We start from the raw sequence: 16,175 nt of genomic DNA on the forward strand, positions 1-16,175 counted from the left end.
CCCACTTTATGTTGAAATTATTGAAAAATTCTTCTTCTTCTTCTTACATTTCATGAACTCGCATAGAAAAATTTTATCTTTTACTTATTTATTCAAAAATCACATAATCCTCCAAAAAATCACATAATTTTCTAAATTTCTCTCACTTTATGTTGAAATTATTGAGAATTTTCTTCTTCTTCTCCTTATGTTTCCCTAAAAAAATATTTTTTTCTTAAATGTCCAAAAAATCACATAATTTTCTAAATTTCTCTCACTTAATGTTGAAATTATTGAAAATTTTCTTCTTCTTCTTGTTTCACTAAATCACATTTCCTTAAATTACCAAAAAAAATCACATAATTTTCTAAATTTCTTTTACTTTATGTTGAAATTATTAAAAAAGTTCTTCTTCTTCTTCCTATGTTTCACTAAAAATATTTTATTTTTTCTCTCAAACGTCCCAAAAATCACATAAATTCTTTTACTTTATGTTGAAATCATTGAAAATTTTCTTCTTCTTCTTCTTCTTCTTCTTCTTCTTCTTATTTTTCACTAAAAATAATTTATTTCTTTCTTAAATGTCCACAAAAATCACATATTTTTCTTCTATTTTATGTATTTTGGTTATTTTCTAACAATGATCCTCAATTTATTTCCACAACTCTACTTTTTTCCCTTTGAAAATAAAAATTTTTCCGTGCGCACTTCATGTTGTCATCACTCTATTACTAACTCTATGCTCTGACAACATCACCAAAATCGCACATTTCTGCATTTTTTCCTTTCCAAATACAGTTACTTTTTTCTCCTCAAAATTCGCGGCGGCAGAAGTCTTTTTCCCAATAATTTACTACTCTAACAACCACAACAACAACATTAACAACGGCCATCATCATCGTCAACGTAAGTAAAGGCATTTGGTTATTCTAACTAACAAACACACAACACCACACACACACATTCATAACAGACATCGTCAACTTACGATGAACGAACATTGGCGGGAACATCGATTAAGGAATATTGGCGCGAACATCATCGATGAGACGAATGATCTCTTTTTCGCTCTCTCTCTTTCTCTGTCTCTCTATCTGTCTCGCTATTTCTGTGAAAAACTAAAGCGACATAAAACAAACACAATTCTGCTGAGGGGGGTAGAAATGAAAAACAGTTACAACAAACGAACATATTTTCTAAGGAAATATGAAAGAAAAAATGTCATTTGCAAAATAATCAAGGGTTGTCGCCGATTAAGAAAAATATCATTTTTTGGGAATTTTTATTTTTTCCCTATAAAATGTAAATATTAAAATTTTGGTCATTTTTATTCTTTTCCTATAAAATGTAAATAATGAAAATTAATAGTTTGAATAGATTTTTTCTCTTTTTAAATATATTTTGTCGTCCTGAAAAGGACGGATTGGTTGAATTTTGTATGGATTTTTCTTCTTCTTATACGATGGTCTGTATTTTTTCCATAATACCTTTCGAGATAATTTAGGCTTTCTTTTCGGTCTTCTTGGGCAAGAGAACAGCTTGGATGTTTGGCAATACACCACCTTGAGCAATAGTGACGCCGGACAGCAATTTGTTCAATTCTTCGTCGTTGCGGATGGCCAATTGCAAGTGACGGGGAATGATACGAGTCTTCTTGTTGTCACGGGCAGCATTACCAGCCAATTCCAAAACTTCAGCAGCCAAATATTCCATGACGGCGGCTAAATATACTGGAGCACCGGCACCAACACGTTCAGCATAGTTGCCTTTGCGCAACAAACGATGAATACGACCGACGGGGAATTGAAGACCAGCACGATTTGAACGGGACTTTGCCTTTCCCTTAACTTTGCCACCTTTACCACGACCAGACATTTTCACTTAATATTTTTTTGAACACTTCACTTAGCACTGAAAAAACACAGAATGATGCCGTTACTCACTTGAACCCCTACTATTTATACTTTTCTCTCGCTCATTTAATACACACACATCGAAAACTGGGGTTGTTTGGCCACTATTCCACACAGCAACTGCGACTACCTGAAACATTTGAGCACATAATGCTTGAAATATTCTGTTTGGGTACTGGGTTTTTATCATTTGTGAACAGTGTTAAAAGTGTTTGTGTGATTAAAAAAATTAAAAGTGAAAAATGCCTCCAAAAACCAGTGGTAAAGCAGCAAAGAAGGCCGGCAAAGCCCAAAAGAACATCACCAAGGGCGATAAATCGAAGAGACGTACCAAGCGTAAGGAGAGTTACGCTATCTACATTTACAAAGTGTTGAAGCAAGTCCATCCTGATACTGGTATTTCGTCAAAGGCCATGAGCATCATGAACAGTTTCGTGAATGACATCTTCGAACGTATTGCCGCCGAAGCCTCTCGTTTGGCCCACTACAACAAGCGCTCTACCATCACCAGTCGGGAAATCCAAACTGCTGTCCGTCTATTGTTGCCCGGTGAATTGGCTAAGCACGCTGTCTCTGAAGGTACCAAGGCTGTTACTAAATACACCAGCTCCAAGTAAATGCCTTGATTTTTCATCAATTCGTCGAAATTCTACCATAAAAGGCCCTTTTCAGGGCCACAAAAAACATTTTAAAAGAGATCAAATTTTTGTCGAAACACTTATTTTCCATTATTTACATTTTTTAATAAAGAAACTTACCAAAATAATTTTAAAATTCCTCAAATTCTAGCAAAAATAATATTTTCCCATGTATTTACTAAATGACGCCGTCAATTCTTGTTTTGCCGTGGTTCATATTGCTTTTTTGCTTGCTTGGCTACTCTATGTGTGTACAACAACACGCCATCCACTGTATGGGTATGTGTGTGTGTGCTTGTGCGATGTTACTTTGTATTGCCGTCGGCAGTCACCACCAATATCGAAAATGTATAAACGAACAACAAGCATGTATAAGCATTTTGCCTGTAACACTTCACTACGCCAATGCCAAATATGAAGCGCGAACATTTTTAAGGGGAAATTTTTGGTGGTGGCGCAAAAATTAACGGGACTTCTTTCAATGGAAAAAATAGAATTAGGGGAAAATAGAAAGAGAAATAAAATAGAGTTGCAACATAACTTCATTAGAATAGAAAAACATTCCTGATTAAAATAATCTCCTTTTACCCAGCAAACAATTTTTGCAAAGAGAAAAAATTATCATTTTTGAATATTAAATGGAAAATTCCTAAAATATGAAATTAGATGAAAATGACCATAATTAGACAAACAAAAATTAGTCACATTTATTTTATGACCCGGACTAAAATTTTAATCCGTTTGTGGTGTTATTTTGTGGAATGCCCATAATAAAACAGGCTCAATGTTAATTACCTAATAGGAAAAGTAATTAGTGAGGGTAATATTTTTCCTAAAATCAGACACGTGTGTATTTTTCTTATTTATTTAGGTAATAAAACAATAAATAGTAGTAATAATAAATAGTTTGAAGTAAAGATTTTCTCTTTTTGAATTTAATTTGTAGCCCTGAAAAGGGCTGTTAGATATTATGCTTTCGAATATCGAAAAATGTTGTCAACAAGTAATCTTTCTGGGAAAAATTACTTCTTGGCGGCGGCTTTCTTGGCAGCTGGCTTCTTTGGTGCGGCGGCTTTTTTGGGTTTAGCAGCTGCTGTTTTTGCCTTGGGTGCCTTTGGTTTGGTGGCAGATGCTTTAGCGGCGGTTTTTGCTGGTTTAGCCTTAACTGTACCGGTTTTCTTGGCAGCCTTAGCCTTTGTTTTGTCAGCCTTCTTCTTCTCAGCGGTCTTTTTGGCGGCAGATGGCTTCTTGGCAGCGGTTTTCTTTTCACCGGCGGCCTTTTTAGGGGCAGCCTTCTTCTTCTTCTCAGCAGCTGGGGCCTTCTTCTTCTTTTCAGCAGTCTTTGCTTTGGGTTCCTTGGAAGCCGAGGCGGACAATTTGAATGAACCAGAAGCACCCTTACCTTTAGTTTGGATCAATTTTCCACTGGCAACAGCGCTCTTCAAATATTTCTTGATGAAAGGAGCCAATTTTTGGGCATCAACCTTGTAGGTGCTGGCCAAATATTTCTTGATGGCGGGCAATGATGAACCACCACGTTCCTTCAATGTTTTGATGGCGGCGTCAACCATTTGTTGGGTTGGTGGATGAGTAGGGGCAGCTGATGGTTTCTTTGCTTTGGCTGCGGCCTTCTTTGGTGCCTTTTTCTCAACAGCGGCAACTGGGGAGGCGGTGGCTTCAACAACGGCGGCGTCAGACATGATTATTCACTTTTATGTTTATATTTCACTGTAACACAAATACACTCACAAATTTATGTGTACTATTAAATTGTTATTGGCAATTTTTAAAAATGGTAGGTACATTGAAAAGATGAGAAGTGCATAGTAGTCAATAGCTATATTTTTCGAAATATTGTGTGGAAGCGTGTTTAATTTTTTACAAAAGTTTTCGTAGAAATTTAATTTTTCTGAAGAATCTTTGAATATTTTTATAAAAGATATTTTACACATTTCTTGTATAGATATCAGGCCATATTTTAACGAAAATTTGGTGTAATTTCCTTTATCCGTTTAAAAGTTATAAGCGTTTAACTTCACAGATTGTAAAAATGTAATCACAAATTTGTAACTAAATTTGAAAAAATTATGAATTTTTTCAAAAATATTTTTCCAAATTCTGTTTGAGAATAAAGCCTGATATGTTTACTTTAGGATAAAATTAAAATATTAACAAATTTCACATTTTCACTGTGAAAAAAATTCAAAATCTTTATGTGGTCCAAGACGGCAGAAATCCTCTTGTTGGCATATTTTCAATGAAGAAAAGTTTTTCTTCAAAGAAATTTAAAAGCTCAAATCTAATTAAGTTTTATAAAAATTTCTTAAAAAACATTTCAGAATCTGTATATTTACACCAAATTATAACATTATTCATAAAAAGTAGTTATTTCTTTGGAAAAGTTAAAAAAATCTTCCCATTACCGTATACCACCTATGGACAAACATTCACTGTCAAAGGTAATATTTTTGAAAATTGAAATATTTTTGCTAAATTATATGAAAATCGCTCAAAAATTACTTTTTAATAAAATATGAGGGCATTTTCGTTAAAATTTAGTAAAAATTTCATCAATTTTTACAAAAAATATTCTCCAAAAATAATTCTTCCTTTGCTAGTACATATCAAGGAAAAAACCATATAGAATTACTGAAGTTTTTCGCACGTACTTTTTTCAAGATTTCGTTAAAAATTTGGATATTTTTTGCAAAAATGTATATAATAAAATAAATAAATCCCTTTTCTATGACAATTTTGTAAAAATAATACAAGATTTAAACAATTTTCTTAAAAGAAATTTTTTTTCTAAAATGCAGTATTACGCCTTTCAAATGGCCAAGAAATATTCGCCATCTCTATGTGATAAAATTTTTGATTAATATTTTCAAAAAAATTATAATTTTACAAAATTATCCTAAAATTTTACTAAATTAAAAAATATATATTGCTGAAAAGAAAAAAATTGCATATTTCATTCATCATTATCTGAAAAGAAAAATAAAACAAAACAGAGAGCATTTGCCGCCAAAAAATTTCAACCATATTGAGTGAGAAATAATGAGAGCATTATTGCAGAGAACATTTCGCGCCAAATTTAGTGAACATATGCCTTGTGGACATTAGTATACACACAAAAACAAGTTCAATAGAACAAATATTTGTTATGAAGAAAATAAGAAGAAGAAAAAACATTGTCTTTAAAGAAGAAATTAATATGGACGGACGGCGTCAAAAAGACCAATAGAAAAGAAAGAAGAAGAATAAATGTATACTTTAATAGGAAAATATTACTGACGCCATCAAAAATACACATAGAAAAGGAAGAAGAAGAAGAACACAAATGTGCATTTCAATGGGAAAATTTTACTGACGCCGTCAAAAATGACATATAGAAGGAAATTTCAATAAGTTTGTTCAAGAAGAAGAATAAAATGTCTTTTTAGGGAAAAATTATAACATAATTTTTGTTTTTTGTGTCAAGAAGAAGAACAAAATATTTAATTGAATAATTTTACTGACGCCGTCAAAAATTTCCTATAGAAGCAAATTTCAATACTTTTTTAAGAAGCAGAAATGTGTCTTTGAAAGGGAAAATTGTAATATTATATTTTTTTCAAGAAGAAGAATAAAATGTGTCTTCTAATGGGAAATTTTTACTGACGCCGTCAAATATGACTCATACAAGAAAATTTTAAAATATTCCTAAAATCAGCCTCAAAAATGAAATAAACACAAAGAAAAATATTTATTTATTTAAAATGTTAAAAATGATAAATAGTTTGATGAAAAAATAATCTCTTTTTTATAAATATTTTGTGGTCCTGAAAAGGACCGATTGTTTTGTTGTAAAAAATATGTTTTTAAAACGTCAAGAATTTAAGCACGTTCTCCACGGATACGTCTGGCCAATTGAATATCTTTAGGCATGATGGTGACACGCTTAGCATGGATGGCGCACAAGTTAGTATCTTCGAAAAGACCAACCAAGTATGCTTCACTGGCTTCTTGCAAGGCCATAACAGCAGAGCTCTGGAAACGCAAATCAGTTTTGAAATCTTGAGCAATTTCACGAACCAAACGTTGGAAGGGCAATTTGCGGATCAACAATTCAGTACTCTTCTGGTAACGACGGATTTCACGCAAGGCAACAGTACCAGGACGGAAACGATGAGGCTTCTTGACGCCGCCGGTGGCTGGGGCACTCTTACGAGCAGCTTTAGTGGCCAATTGCTTACGAGGAGCCTTTCCACCAGTTGATTTACGGGCAGTTTGCTTAGTACGAGCCATTTTTCACTTTAGTTTTTTCACTTCACTTAGGTATGCACACAAACACTGTTAACACTGTAATAACTGTGCCATCCATCCATATAGCGGTATTTATAGAAAATTTCGAAGAGGCGGCTATGATTAGGGGTGGGTAAACCAGTAAAGACAGCTGTGCGCGCCCAAAATGTGTACTAACACATACACAAATACATGTGTATTCCATTAAGACTCTTGGTTAGTCAAACAGGCCAATTTTTGTATAAATAGAAGCCGCCAGCCTTCGAAAAAACATTCGTTCTTGTGCTTTCGTGAAGTGTTAAGTGATTTTTAAAAAAGTGAAAAATGACTGGTCGTGGTAAAGGTGGCAAAGGCTTGGGAAAAGGTGGCGCTAAACGTCACCGTAAAGTGTTACGTGATAATATCCAAGGTATTACCAAGCCAGCTATTAGACGTTTGGCTCGCCGTGGTGGTGTAAAGCGTATCTCTGGCCTCATCTACGAAGAAACCCGTGGTGTTCTGAAGGTGTTTTTGGAAAACGTTATTCGTGACGCCGTTACATACACCGAACATGCTAAGCGTAAAACCGTCACTGCTATGGATGTCGTCTATGCTTTGAAGAGACAAGGTCGTACTTTGTACGGTTTCGGCGGTTAAATATTTTCTTGACGCTATTTGGAGAATTTTTCTTTTACAACAAAACAATCGGTCCTTTTCAGGACCACAAAAAATATTTAAAAAGAGATATTTTCTTGTTGAAAATTACAAAAACATAAAAAAATTAATAAAATATATCAAAAATAAAACTACTTACCTTAATATATGAAAAATAAAACTAACCATAAAATATTTTCTTTCATATTACTTTTTTCAGTGCATTTTATTTTTTCTTTCATTTTCCACATTTCATATTTTTTTTTTTCAAATAATATTCCCTTTTGTCTTCAAAAATAAATGCCTTCGGCAACTCTGCTCATTTAATTTTATTTTCATAAATTTGTTTCCATCGTCAAATAATTTTCCATTTTTTTCCTTCAAAAATGTTAGCCGTCGGCAACTCTGATCATTACCTTTTTTCTTAACATTTTTTCTTCTTCTTCTTCTTTTTTTTGCCTTCAAAAATGTTTACCGTCGGCAACTCTGATCATTCCTTTTTCGTAATACACAAAAATGTTCCTTTATTTCCACTAATACATGTTCTACCGGCAACTCTCGTTGTTAGGGTAGCTGCTTGCTTGCTTGATAATACGACGATGTGTGTATACGCTAGCGTCGGTCGGTGTGTGCGTGTGTTTGTTCATATAACTAACGCACATCAATGCTATGCCAAGCCAACAATATCTTTTTGACTGCGATGTTATGTACTTATTTTTTCCTTCAAGTAAAAATTTTTGTTATTTTGTGATGAAATTATTAAAAATTGTTATTAAATTTTTTAAATTAAAATGAAAATTACCTTTTTTAAAAAAATTTTCATTAAATTAGTTTGAATTTTGTTAATATTTACTGCGATTTTTCTTAAAATTATATTTAAAAAATTTTTATAGCATCTCTTTTTTCAAAAATTTGCTCATGAAAAAATTCTTCTTCTTATGTTTCATGATTTCATATAAAAATATTTTATCTTTTACTTAATCCTCCAAAAAATCACATAATTTTCTAAATTTCTCCCACTTTATGTTGAAATTATTGAAAAATTCTTCTTCTTCTTCTTACATTTCATGAACTCGCATAGAAAAATTTTATCTTTTACTTATTTATTCAAAAATCACATAATCCTCCAAAAAATCACATAATTTTCTAAATTTCTCTCACTTTATGTTGAAATTATTGAGAATTTTCTTCTTCTTCTCCTTATGTTTCCCTAAAAAAATATTTTTTTCTTAAATGTCCAAAAAATCACATAATTTTCTAAATTTCTCTCACTTAATGTTGAAATTATTGAAAATTTTCTTCTTCTTCTTGTTTCACTAAATCACATTTCCTTAAATTACCAAAAAAAATCACATAATTTTCTAAATTTCTTTTACTTTATGTTGAAATTATTAAAAAAGTTCTTCTTCTTCTTCCTATGTTTCACTAAAAATATTTTATTTTTTCTCTCAAACGTCCCAAAAATCACATAAATTCTTTTACTTTATGTTGAAATCATTGAAAATTTTCTTCTTCTTCTTCTTCTTCTTCTTATTTTTCACTAAAAATAATTTATTTCTTTCTTAAATGTCCACAAAAATCACATATTTTTCTTCTATTTTATGTATTTTGGTTATTTTCTAACAATGATCCTCAATTTATTTCCACAACTCTACTTTTTTCCCTTTGAAAATAAAAATTTTTCCGTGCGCACTTCATGTTGTCATCACTCTATTACTAACTCTATGCTCTGACAACATCACCAAAATCGCACATTTCTGCATTTTTTCCTTTCCAAATACAGTTACTTTTTTCTCCTCAAAATTCGCGGCGGCAGAAGTCTTTTTCCCAATAATTTACTACTCTAACAACCACAACAACAACATTAACAACGGCCATCATCATCGTCAACGTAAGTAAAGGCATTTGGTTATTCTAACTAACAAACACACAACACCACACACACACATTCATAACAGACATCGTCAACTTACGATGAACGAACATTGGCGGGAACATCGATTAAGGAATATTGGCGCGAACATCATCGATGAGACGAATGATCTCTTTTTCGCTCTCTCTCTTTCTCTGTCTCTCTATCTGTCTCGCTATTTCTGTGAAAAACTAAAGCGACATAAAACAAACACAATTCTGCTGAGGGGGGTAGAAATGAAAAACAGTTACAACAAACGAACATATTTTCTAAGGAAATATGAAAGAAAAAATGTCATTTGCAAAATAATCAAGGGTTGTCGCCGATTAAGAAAAATATCATTTTTTGGGAATTTTTATTTTTTCCCTATAAAATGTAAATATTAAAATTTTGGTCATTTTTATTCTTTTCCTATAAAATGTAAATAATGAAAATTAATAGTTTGAATAGATTTTTTCTCTTTTTAAATATATTTTGTCGTCCTGAAAAGGACGGATTGGTTGAATTTTGTATGGATTTTTCTTCTTCTTATACGATGGTCTGTATTTTTTCCATAATACCTTTCGAGATAATTTAGGCTTTCTTTTCGGTCTTCTTGGGCAAGAGAACAGCTTGGATGTTTGGCAATACACCACCTTGAGCAATAGTGACGCCGGACAGCAATTTGTTCAATTCTTCGTCGTTGCGGATGGCCAATTGCAAGTGACGGGGAATGATACGAGTCTTCTTGTTGTCACGGGCAGCATTACCAGCCAATTCCAAAACTTCAGCAGCCAAATATTCCATGACGGCGGCTAAATATACTGGAGCACCGGCACCAACACGTTCAGCATAGTTGCCTTTGCGCAACAAACGATGAATACGACCGACGGGGAATTGAAGACCAGCACGATTTGAACGGGACTTTGCCTTTCCCTTAACTTTGCCACCTTTACCACGACCAGACATTTTCACTTAATATTTTTTTGAACACTTCACTTAGCACTGAAAAAACACAGAATGATGCCGTTACTCACTTGAACCCCTAGTATTTATACTTTTCTCTCGCTCATTTAATACACACACATCGAAAACTGGGGTTGTTTGGCCACTATTCCACACAGCAACTGCGACTACCTGAAACATTTGAGCACATAATGCTTGAAATATTCTGTTTGGGTACTGGGTTTTTATCATTTGTGAACAGTGTTAAAAGTGTTTGTGTGATTAAAAAAATTAAAAGTGAAAAATGCCTCCAAAAACCAGTGGTAAAGCAGCAAAGAAGGCCGGCAAAGCCCAAAAGAACATCACCAAGGGCGATAAATCGAAGAGACGTACCAAGCGTAAGGAGAGTTACGCTATCTACATTTACAAAGTGTTGAAGCAAGTCCATCCTGATACTGGTATTTCGTCAAAGGCCATGAGCATCATGAACAGTTTCGTGAATGACATCTTCGAACGTATTGCCGCCGAAGCCTCTCGTTTGGCCCACTACAACAAGCGCTCTACCATCACCAGTCGGGAAATCCAAACTGCTGTCCGTCTATTGTTGCCCGGTGAATTGGCTAAGCACGCTGTCTCTGAAGGTACCAAGGCTGTTACTAAATACACCAGCTCCAAGTAAATGCCTTGATTTTTCATCAATTCGTCGAAATTCTACCATAAAAGGCCCTTTTCAGGGCCACAAAAAACATTTTAAAAGAGATCAAATTTTTGTCGAAACACTTATTTTCCATTATTTACATTTTTTAATAAAGAAACTTACCAAAATAATTTTAAAATTCCTCAAATTCTAGCAAAAATAATATTTTCCCATGTATTTACTAAATGACGCCGTCAATTCTTGTTTTGCCGTGGTTCATATTGCTTTTTTGCTTGCTTGGCTACTCTATGTGTGTACAACAACACGCCATCCACTGTATGGGTATGTGTGTGTGTGCTTGTGCGATGTTACTTTGTATTGCCGTCGGCAGTCACCACCAATATCGAAAATGTATAAACGAACAACAAGCATGTATAAGCATTTTGCCTGTAACACTTCACTACGCCAATGCCAAATATGAAGCGCGAACATTTTTAAGGGGAAATTTTTGGTGGTGGCGCAAAAATTAACGGGACTTCTTTCAATGGAAAAAATAGAATTAGGGGAAAATAGAAAGAGAAATAAAATAGAGTTGCAACATAACTTCATTAGAATAGAAAAACATTCCTGATTAAAATAATCTCCTTTTACCCAGCAAACAATTTTTGCAAAGAGAAAAAATTATCATTTTTGAATATTAAATGGAAAATTCCTAAAATATGAAATTAGATGAAAATGACCATAATTAGACAAACAAAAATTAGTCACATTTATTTTATGACCCGGACTAAAATTTTAATCCGTTTGTGGTGTTATTTTGTGGAATGCCCATAATAAAACAGGCTCAATGTTAATTACCTAATAGGAAAAGTAATTAGTGAGGGTAATATTTTTCCTAAAATCAGACACGTGTGTATTTTTCTTATTTATTTAGGTAATAAAACAATAAATAGTAGTAATAATAAATAGTTTGAAGTAAAGATTTTCTCTTTTTGAATTTAATTTGTAGCCCTGAAAAGGGCTGTTAGATATTATGCTTTCGAATATCGAAAAATGTTGTCAACAAGTAATCTTTCTGGGAAAAATTACTTCTTGGCGGCGGCTTTCTTGGCAGCTGGCTTCTTTGGTGCGGCGGCTTTTTTGGGTTTAGCAGCTGCTGTTTTTGCCTTGGGTGCCTTTGGTTTGGTGGCAGATGCTTTAGCGGCGGTTTTTGCTGGTTTAGCCTTAACTGTACCGGTTTTCTTGGCAGCCTTAGCCTTTGTTTTGTCAGCCTTCTTCTTCTCAGCGGTCTTTTTGGCGGCAGATGGCTTCTTGGCAGCGGTTTTCTTTTCACCGGCGGCCTTTTTAGGGGCAGCCTTCTTCTTCTTCTCAGCAGCTGGGGCCTTCTTCTTCTTTTCAGCAGTCTTTGCTTTGGGTTCCTTGGAAGCCGAGGCGGACAATTTGAATGAACCAGAAGCACCCTTACCTTTAGTTTGGATCAATTTTCCACTGGCAACAGCGCTCTTCAAATATTTCTTGATGAAAGGAGCCAATTTTTGGGCATCAACCTTGTAGGTGCTGGCCAAATATTTCTTGATGGCGGGCAATGATGAACCACCACGTTCCTTCAATGTTTTGATGGCGGCGTCAACCATTTGTTGGGTTGGTGGATGAGTAGGGGCAGCTGATGGTTTCTTTGCTTTGGCTGCGGCCTTCTTTGGTGCCTTTTTCTCAACAGCGGCAACTGGGGAGGCGGTGGCTTCAACAACGGCGGCGTCAGACATGATTATTCACTTTTATGTTTATATTTCACTGTAACACAAATACACTCACAAATTTATGTGTACTATTAAATTGTTATTGGCAATTTTTAAAAATGGTAGGTACATTGAAAAGATGAGAAGTGCATAGTAGTCAATAGCTATATTTTTCGAAATATTGTGTGGAAGCGTGTTTAATTTTTTACAAAAGTTTTCGTAGAAATTTAATTTTTCTGAAGAATCTTTGAATATTTTTATAAAAGATATTTTACACATTTCTTGTATAGATATCAGGCCATATTTTAACGAAAATTTGGTGTAATTTCCTTTATCCGTTTAAAAGTTATAAGCGTTTAACTTCACAGATTGTAAAAATGTAATCACAAATTTGTAACTAAATTTGAAAAAATTATGAATTTTTTCAAAAATATTTTTCCAAATTCTGTTTGAGAATAAAGCCTGATATGTTTACTTTAGGATAAAATTAAAATATTAACAAATTTCACATTTTCACTGTGAAAAAAATTCAAAATCTTTATGTGGTCCAAGACGGCAGAAATCCTCTTGTTGGCATATTTTCAATGAAGAAAAGTTTTTCTTCAAAGAAATTTAAAAGCTCAAATCTAATTAAGTTTTATAAAAATTTCTTAAAAAACATTTCAGAATCTGTATATTTACACCAAATTATAACATTATTCATAAAAAGTAGTTATTTCTTTGGAAAAGTTAAAAAAATCTTCCCATTACCGTATACCACCTATGGACAAACATTCACTGTCAAAGGTAATATTTTTGAAAATTGAAATATTTTTGCTAAATTATATGAAAATCGCTCAAAAATTACTTTTTAATAAAATATGAGGGCATTTTCGTTAAAATTTAGTAAAAATTTCATCAATTTTTACAAAAAATATTCTCCAAAAATAATTCTTCCTTTGCTAGTACATATCAAGGAAAAAACCATATAGAATTACTGAAGTTTTTCGCACGTACTTTTTTCAAGATTTCGTTAAAAATTTGGATATTTTTTGCAAAAATGTATATAATAAAATAAATAAATCCCTTTTCTATGACAATTTTGTAAAAATAATACAAGATTTAAACAATTTTCTTAAAAGAAATTTTTTTTCTAAAATGCAGTATTACGCCTTTCAAATGGCCAAGAAATATTCGCCATCTCTATGTGATAAAATTTTTGATTAATATTTTCAAAAAAATTATAATTTTACAAAATTATCCTAAAATTTTACTAAATTAAAAAATATATATTGCTGAAAAGAAAAAAATTGCATATTTCATTCATCATTATCTGAAAAGAAAAATAAAACAAAACAGAGAGCATTTGCCGCCAAAAAATTTCAACCATATTGAGTGAGAAATAATGAGAGCATTATTGCAGAGAACATTTCGCGCCAAATTTAGTGAACATATGCCTTGTGGACATTAGTATACACACAAAAACAAGTTCAATAGAACAAATATTTGTTATGAAGAAAATAAGAAGAAGAAAAAACATTGTCTTTAAAGAAGAAATTAATATGGACGGACGGCGTCAAAAAGACCAATAGAAAAGAAAGAAGAAGAATAAATGTATACTTTAATAGGAAAATATTACTGACGCCATCAAAAATACACATAGAAAAGGAAGAAGAAGAAGAACACAAATGTGCATTTCAATGGGAAAATTTTACTGACGCCGTCAAAAATGACATATAGAAGGAAATTTCAATAAGTTTGTTCAAGAAGAAGAATAAAATGTCTTTTTAGGGAAAAATTATAACATAATTTTTGTTTTTTGTGTCAAGAAGAAGAACAAAATATTTAATTGAATAATTTTACTGACGCCGTCAAAAATTTCCTATAGAAGCAAATTTCAATACTTTTTTAAGAAGCAGAAATGTGTCTTTGAAAGGGAAAATTGTAATATTATATTTTTTTCAAGAAGAAGAATAAAATGTGTCTTCTAATGGGAAATTTTTACTGACGCCGTCAAATATGACTCATACAAGAAAATTTTAAAATATTCCTAAAATCAGCCTCAAAAATGAAATAAACACAAAGAAAAATATTTATTTATTTAAAATGTTAAAAATGATAAATAGTTTGATGAAAAAATAATCTCTTTTTTATAAATATTTTGTGGTCCTGAAAAGGACCGATTGTTTTGTTGTAAAAAATATGTTTTTAAAACGTCAAGAATTTAAGCACGTTCTCCACGGATACGTCTGGCCAATTGAATATCTTTAGGCATGATGGTGACACGCTTAGCATGGATGGCGCACAAGTTAGTATCTTCGAAAAGACCAACCAAGTATGCTTCACTGGCTTCTTGCAAGGCCATAACAGCAGAGCTCTGGAAACGCAAATCAGTTTTGAAATCTTGAGCAATTTCACGAACCAAACGTTGGAAGGGCAATTTGCGGATCAACAATTCAGTACTCTTCTGGTAACGACGGATTTCACGCAAGGCAACAGTACCAGGACGGAAACGATGAGGCTTCTTGACGCCGCCGGTGGCTGGGGCACTCTTACGAGCAGCTTTAGTGGCCAATTGCTTACGAGGAGCCTTTCCACCAGTTGATTTACGGGCAGTTTGCTTAGTACGAGCCATTTTTCACTTTAGTTTTTTCACTTCACTTAGGTATGCACACAAACACTGTTAACACTGTAATAACTGTGCCATCCATCCATATAGCGGTATTTATAGAAAATTTCGAAGAGGCGGCTATGATTAGGGGTGGGTAAACCAGTAAAGACAGCTGTGCGCGCCCAAAATGTGTACTAACACATACACAAATACATGTGTATTCCATTAAGACTCTTGGTTAGTCAAACAGGCCAATTTTTGTATAAATAGAAGCCGCCAGCCTTCGAAAAAACATTCGTTCTTGTGCTTTCGTGAAGTGTTAAGTGATTTTTAAAAAAGTGAAAAATGACTGGTCGTGGTAAAGGTGGCAAAGGCTTGGGAAAAGGTGGCGCTAAACGTCACCGTAAAGTGTTACGTGATAATATCCAAGGTATTACCAAGCCAGCTATTAGACGTTTGGCTCGCCGTGGTGGTGTAAAGCGTATCTCTGGCCTCATCTACGAAGAAACCCGTGGTGTTCTGAAGGTGTTTTTGGAAAACGTTATTCGTGACGCCGTTACATACACCGAACATGCTAAGCGTAAAACCGTCACTGCTATGGATGTCGTCTATGCTTTGAAGAGACAAGGTCGTACTTTGTACGGTTTCGGCGGTTAAATATTTTCTTGACGCTATTTGGAGAATTTTTCTTTTACAACAAAACAATCGGTCCTTTTCAGGACCACAAAAAATATTTAAAAAGAGATATTTTCTTGTTGAAAATTACAAAAACATAAAAAAATTAATAAAATATATCAAAAATAAAACTACTTACCTTAATATATGAAAAATAAAACTAACCATAAAATATTTTCTTTCATATTACTTTTTTCAGTGCATTTTATTTTTTCTTTCATTTTCCACATTTCATATTTTTTTTTTTCAAATAA

General features: G+C 33.1%; 10 protein-coding genes across 10 annotated transcripts; 4 read left to right on the forward strand and 6 right to left on the reverse strand.

Annotated features, from left to right (window-relative positions):
* Nucleotides 1-1,479: 1,479 nt before the first annotated feature.
* LOC141388432 (histone H2A) lies at nt 1,480-1,854 on the reverse strand. Its single transcript, XM_073958343.1, has one exon. The coding sequence runs from the start codon at nt 1,852-1,854 to the stop codon at nt 1,480-1,482; it is 375 nt and encodes a 124-aa protein (XP_073814444.1).
* Nucleotides 1,640-2,509, forward strand: LOC141388433 (histone H2B). Its single transcript, XM_073958346.1, has 2 exons — nt 1,640-1,675; nt 2,129-2,509. Exon 2 carries the CDS (start codon nt 2,135-2,137, stop codon nt 2,507-2,509), a length of 375 nt encoding a protein of 124 aa, XP_073814447.1. The 5' UTR covers nt 1,640-1,675; nt 2,129-2,134.
* A 1,043-nt stretch (nt 2,510-3,552) lies between these two features.
* On the reverse strand, nt 3,553-4,230 carry LOC141388523 (histone H1-like). Its single transcript, XM_073958439.1, has one exon. It carries the CDS (start codon nt 4,228-4,230, stop codon nt 3,553-3,555), a length of 678 nt encoding a protein of 225 aa, XP_073814540.1.
* Nucleotides 4,231-6,406: 2,176 nt separating this feature from the next.
* Nucleotides 6,407-6,817, reverse strand: LOC141388417 (histone H3). The gene has a single exon (XM_073958328.1). It carries the CDS (start codon nt 6,815-6,817, stop codon nt 6,407-6,409), a length of 411 nt encoding a protein of 136 aa, XP_073814429.1.
* Nucleotides 6,818-7,138: 321 nt separating this feature from the next.
* LOC141388493 (histone H4) lies at nt 7,139-7,450 on the forward strand. Its single transcript, XM_073958405.1, has one exon. It carries the CDS (start codon nt 7,139-7,141, stop codon nt 7,448-7,450), a length of 312 nt encoding a protein of 103 aa, XP_073814506.1.
* Nucleotides 7,451-9,932: 2,482 nt separating this feature from the next.
* On the reverse strand, nt 9,933-10,307 carry LOC141388434 (histone H2A). The gene has a single exon (XM_073958347.1). It carries the CDS (start codon nt 10,305-10,307, stop codon nt 9,933-9,935), a length of 375 nt encoding a protein of 124 aa, XP_073814448.1.
* Nucleotides 10,093-10,962, forward strand: LOC141388435 (histone H2B). The gene is made up of 2 exons (XM_073958348.1): nt 10,093-10,128; nt 10,582-10,962. Exon 2 carries the CDS (start codon nt 10,588-10,590, stop codon nt 10,960-10,962), a length of 375 nt encoding a protein of 124 aa, XP_073814449.1. The 5' UTR covers nt 10,093-10,128; nt 10,582-10,587.
* Nucleotides 10,963-12,005: 1,043 nt separating this feature from the next.
* LOC141388524 (histone H1-like) lies at nt 12,006-12,683 on the reverse strand. The gene has a single exon (XM_073958440.1). The coding sequence runs from the start codon at nt 12,681-12,683 to the stop codon at nt 12,006-12,008; it is 678 nt and encodes a 225-aa protein (XP_073814541.1).
* Nucleotides 12,684-14,859: 2,176 nt separating this feature from the next.
* LOC141388416 (histone H3) lies at nt 14,860-15,270 on the reverse strand. The gene has a single exon (XM_073958327.1). The coding sequence runs from the start codon at nt 15,268-15,270 to the stop codon at nt 14,860-14,862; it is 411 nt and encodes a 136-aa protein (XP_073814428.1).
* A 321-nt stretch (nt 15,271-15,591) lies between these two features.
* On the forward strand, nt 15,592-15,903 carry LOC141388492 (histone H4). Its single transcript, XM_073958404.1, has one exon. It carries the CDS (start codon nt 15,592-15,594, stop codon nt 15,901-15,903), a length of 312 nt encoding a protein of 103 aa, XP_073814505.1.
* The last annotated feature ends 272 nt before the right edge of the window (nt 15,904-16,175 follow it).

This window comes from Musca autumnalis, unplaced genomic scaffold (assembly GCF_047663935.1).
Source record: "Musca autumnalis isolate F117 unplaced genomic scaffold, ASM4766393v1 scaffold_93, whole genome shotgun sequence".
In the NCBI taxonomy this organism is placed as follows: Eukaryota; Metazoa; Arthropoda; class Insecta; order Diptera; family Muscidae; genus Musca; species Musca autumnalis.

What these genes read in the sequence shown, in the direction of transcription:
- LOC141388432 (XM_073958343.1), bottom strand. Translation starts at nt 1,854, where the DNA reads ATGTCTGGTCGTGGTAAAGGTGGCAAAGTTAAGGGAAAGGCAAAGTCC.
- LOC141388433 (XM_073958346.1), top strand. Translation starts at nt 2,135, where the DNA reads ATGCCTCCAAAAACCAGTGGTAAAGCAGCAAAGAAGGCCGGCAAAGCC.
- LOC141388523 (XM_073958439.1), bottom strand. Translation starts at nt 4,230, where the DNA reads ATGTCTGACGCCGCCGTTGTTGAAGCCACCGCCTCCCCAGTTGCCGCT.
- LOC141388417 (XM_073958328.1), bottom strand. Translation starts at nt 6,817, where the DNA reads ATGGCTCGTACTAAGCAAACTGCCCGTAAATCAACTGGTGGAAAGGCT.
- LOC141388493 (XM_073958405.1), top strand. Translation starts at nt 7,139, where the DNA reads ATGACTGGTCGTGGTAAAGGTGGCAAAGGCTTGGGAAAAGGTGGCGCT.
- LOC141388434 (XM_073958347.1), bottom strand. Translation starts at nt 10,307, where the DNA reads ATGTCTGGTCGTGGTAAAGGTGGCAAAGTTAAGGGAAAGGCAAAGTCC.
- LOC141388435 (XM_073958348.1), top strand. Translation starts at nt 10,588, where the DNA reads ATGCCTCCAAAAACCAGTGGTAAAGCAGCAAAGAAGGCCGGCAAAGCC.
- LOC141388524 (XM_073958440.1), bottom strand. Translation starts at nt 12,683, where the DNA reads ATGTCTGACGCCGCCGTTGTTGAAGCCACCGCCTCCCCAGTTGCCGCT.
- LOC141388416 (XM_073958327.1), bottom strand. Translation starts at nt 15,270, where the DNA reads ATGGCTCGTACTAAGCAAACTGCCCGTAAATCAACTGGTGGAAAGGCT.
- LOC141388492 (XM_073958404.1), top strand. Translation starts at nt 15,592, where the DNA reads ATGACTGGTCGTGGTAAAGGTGGCAAAGGCTTGGGAAAAGGTGGCGCT.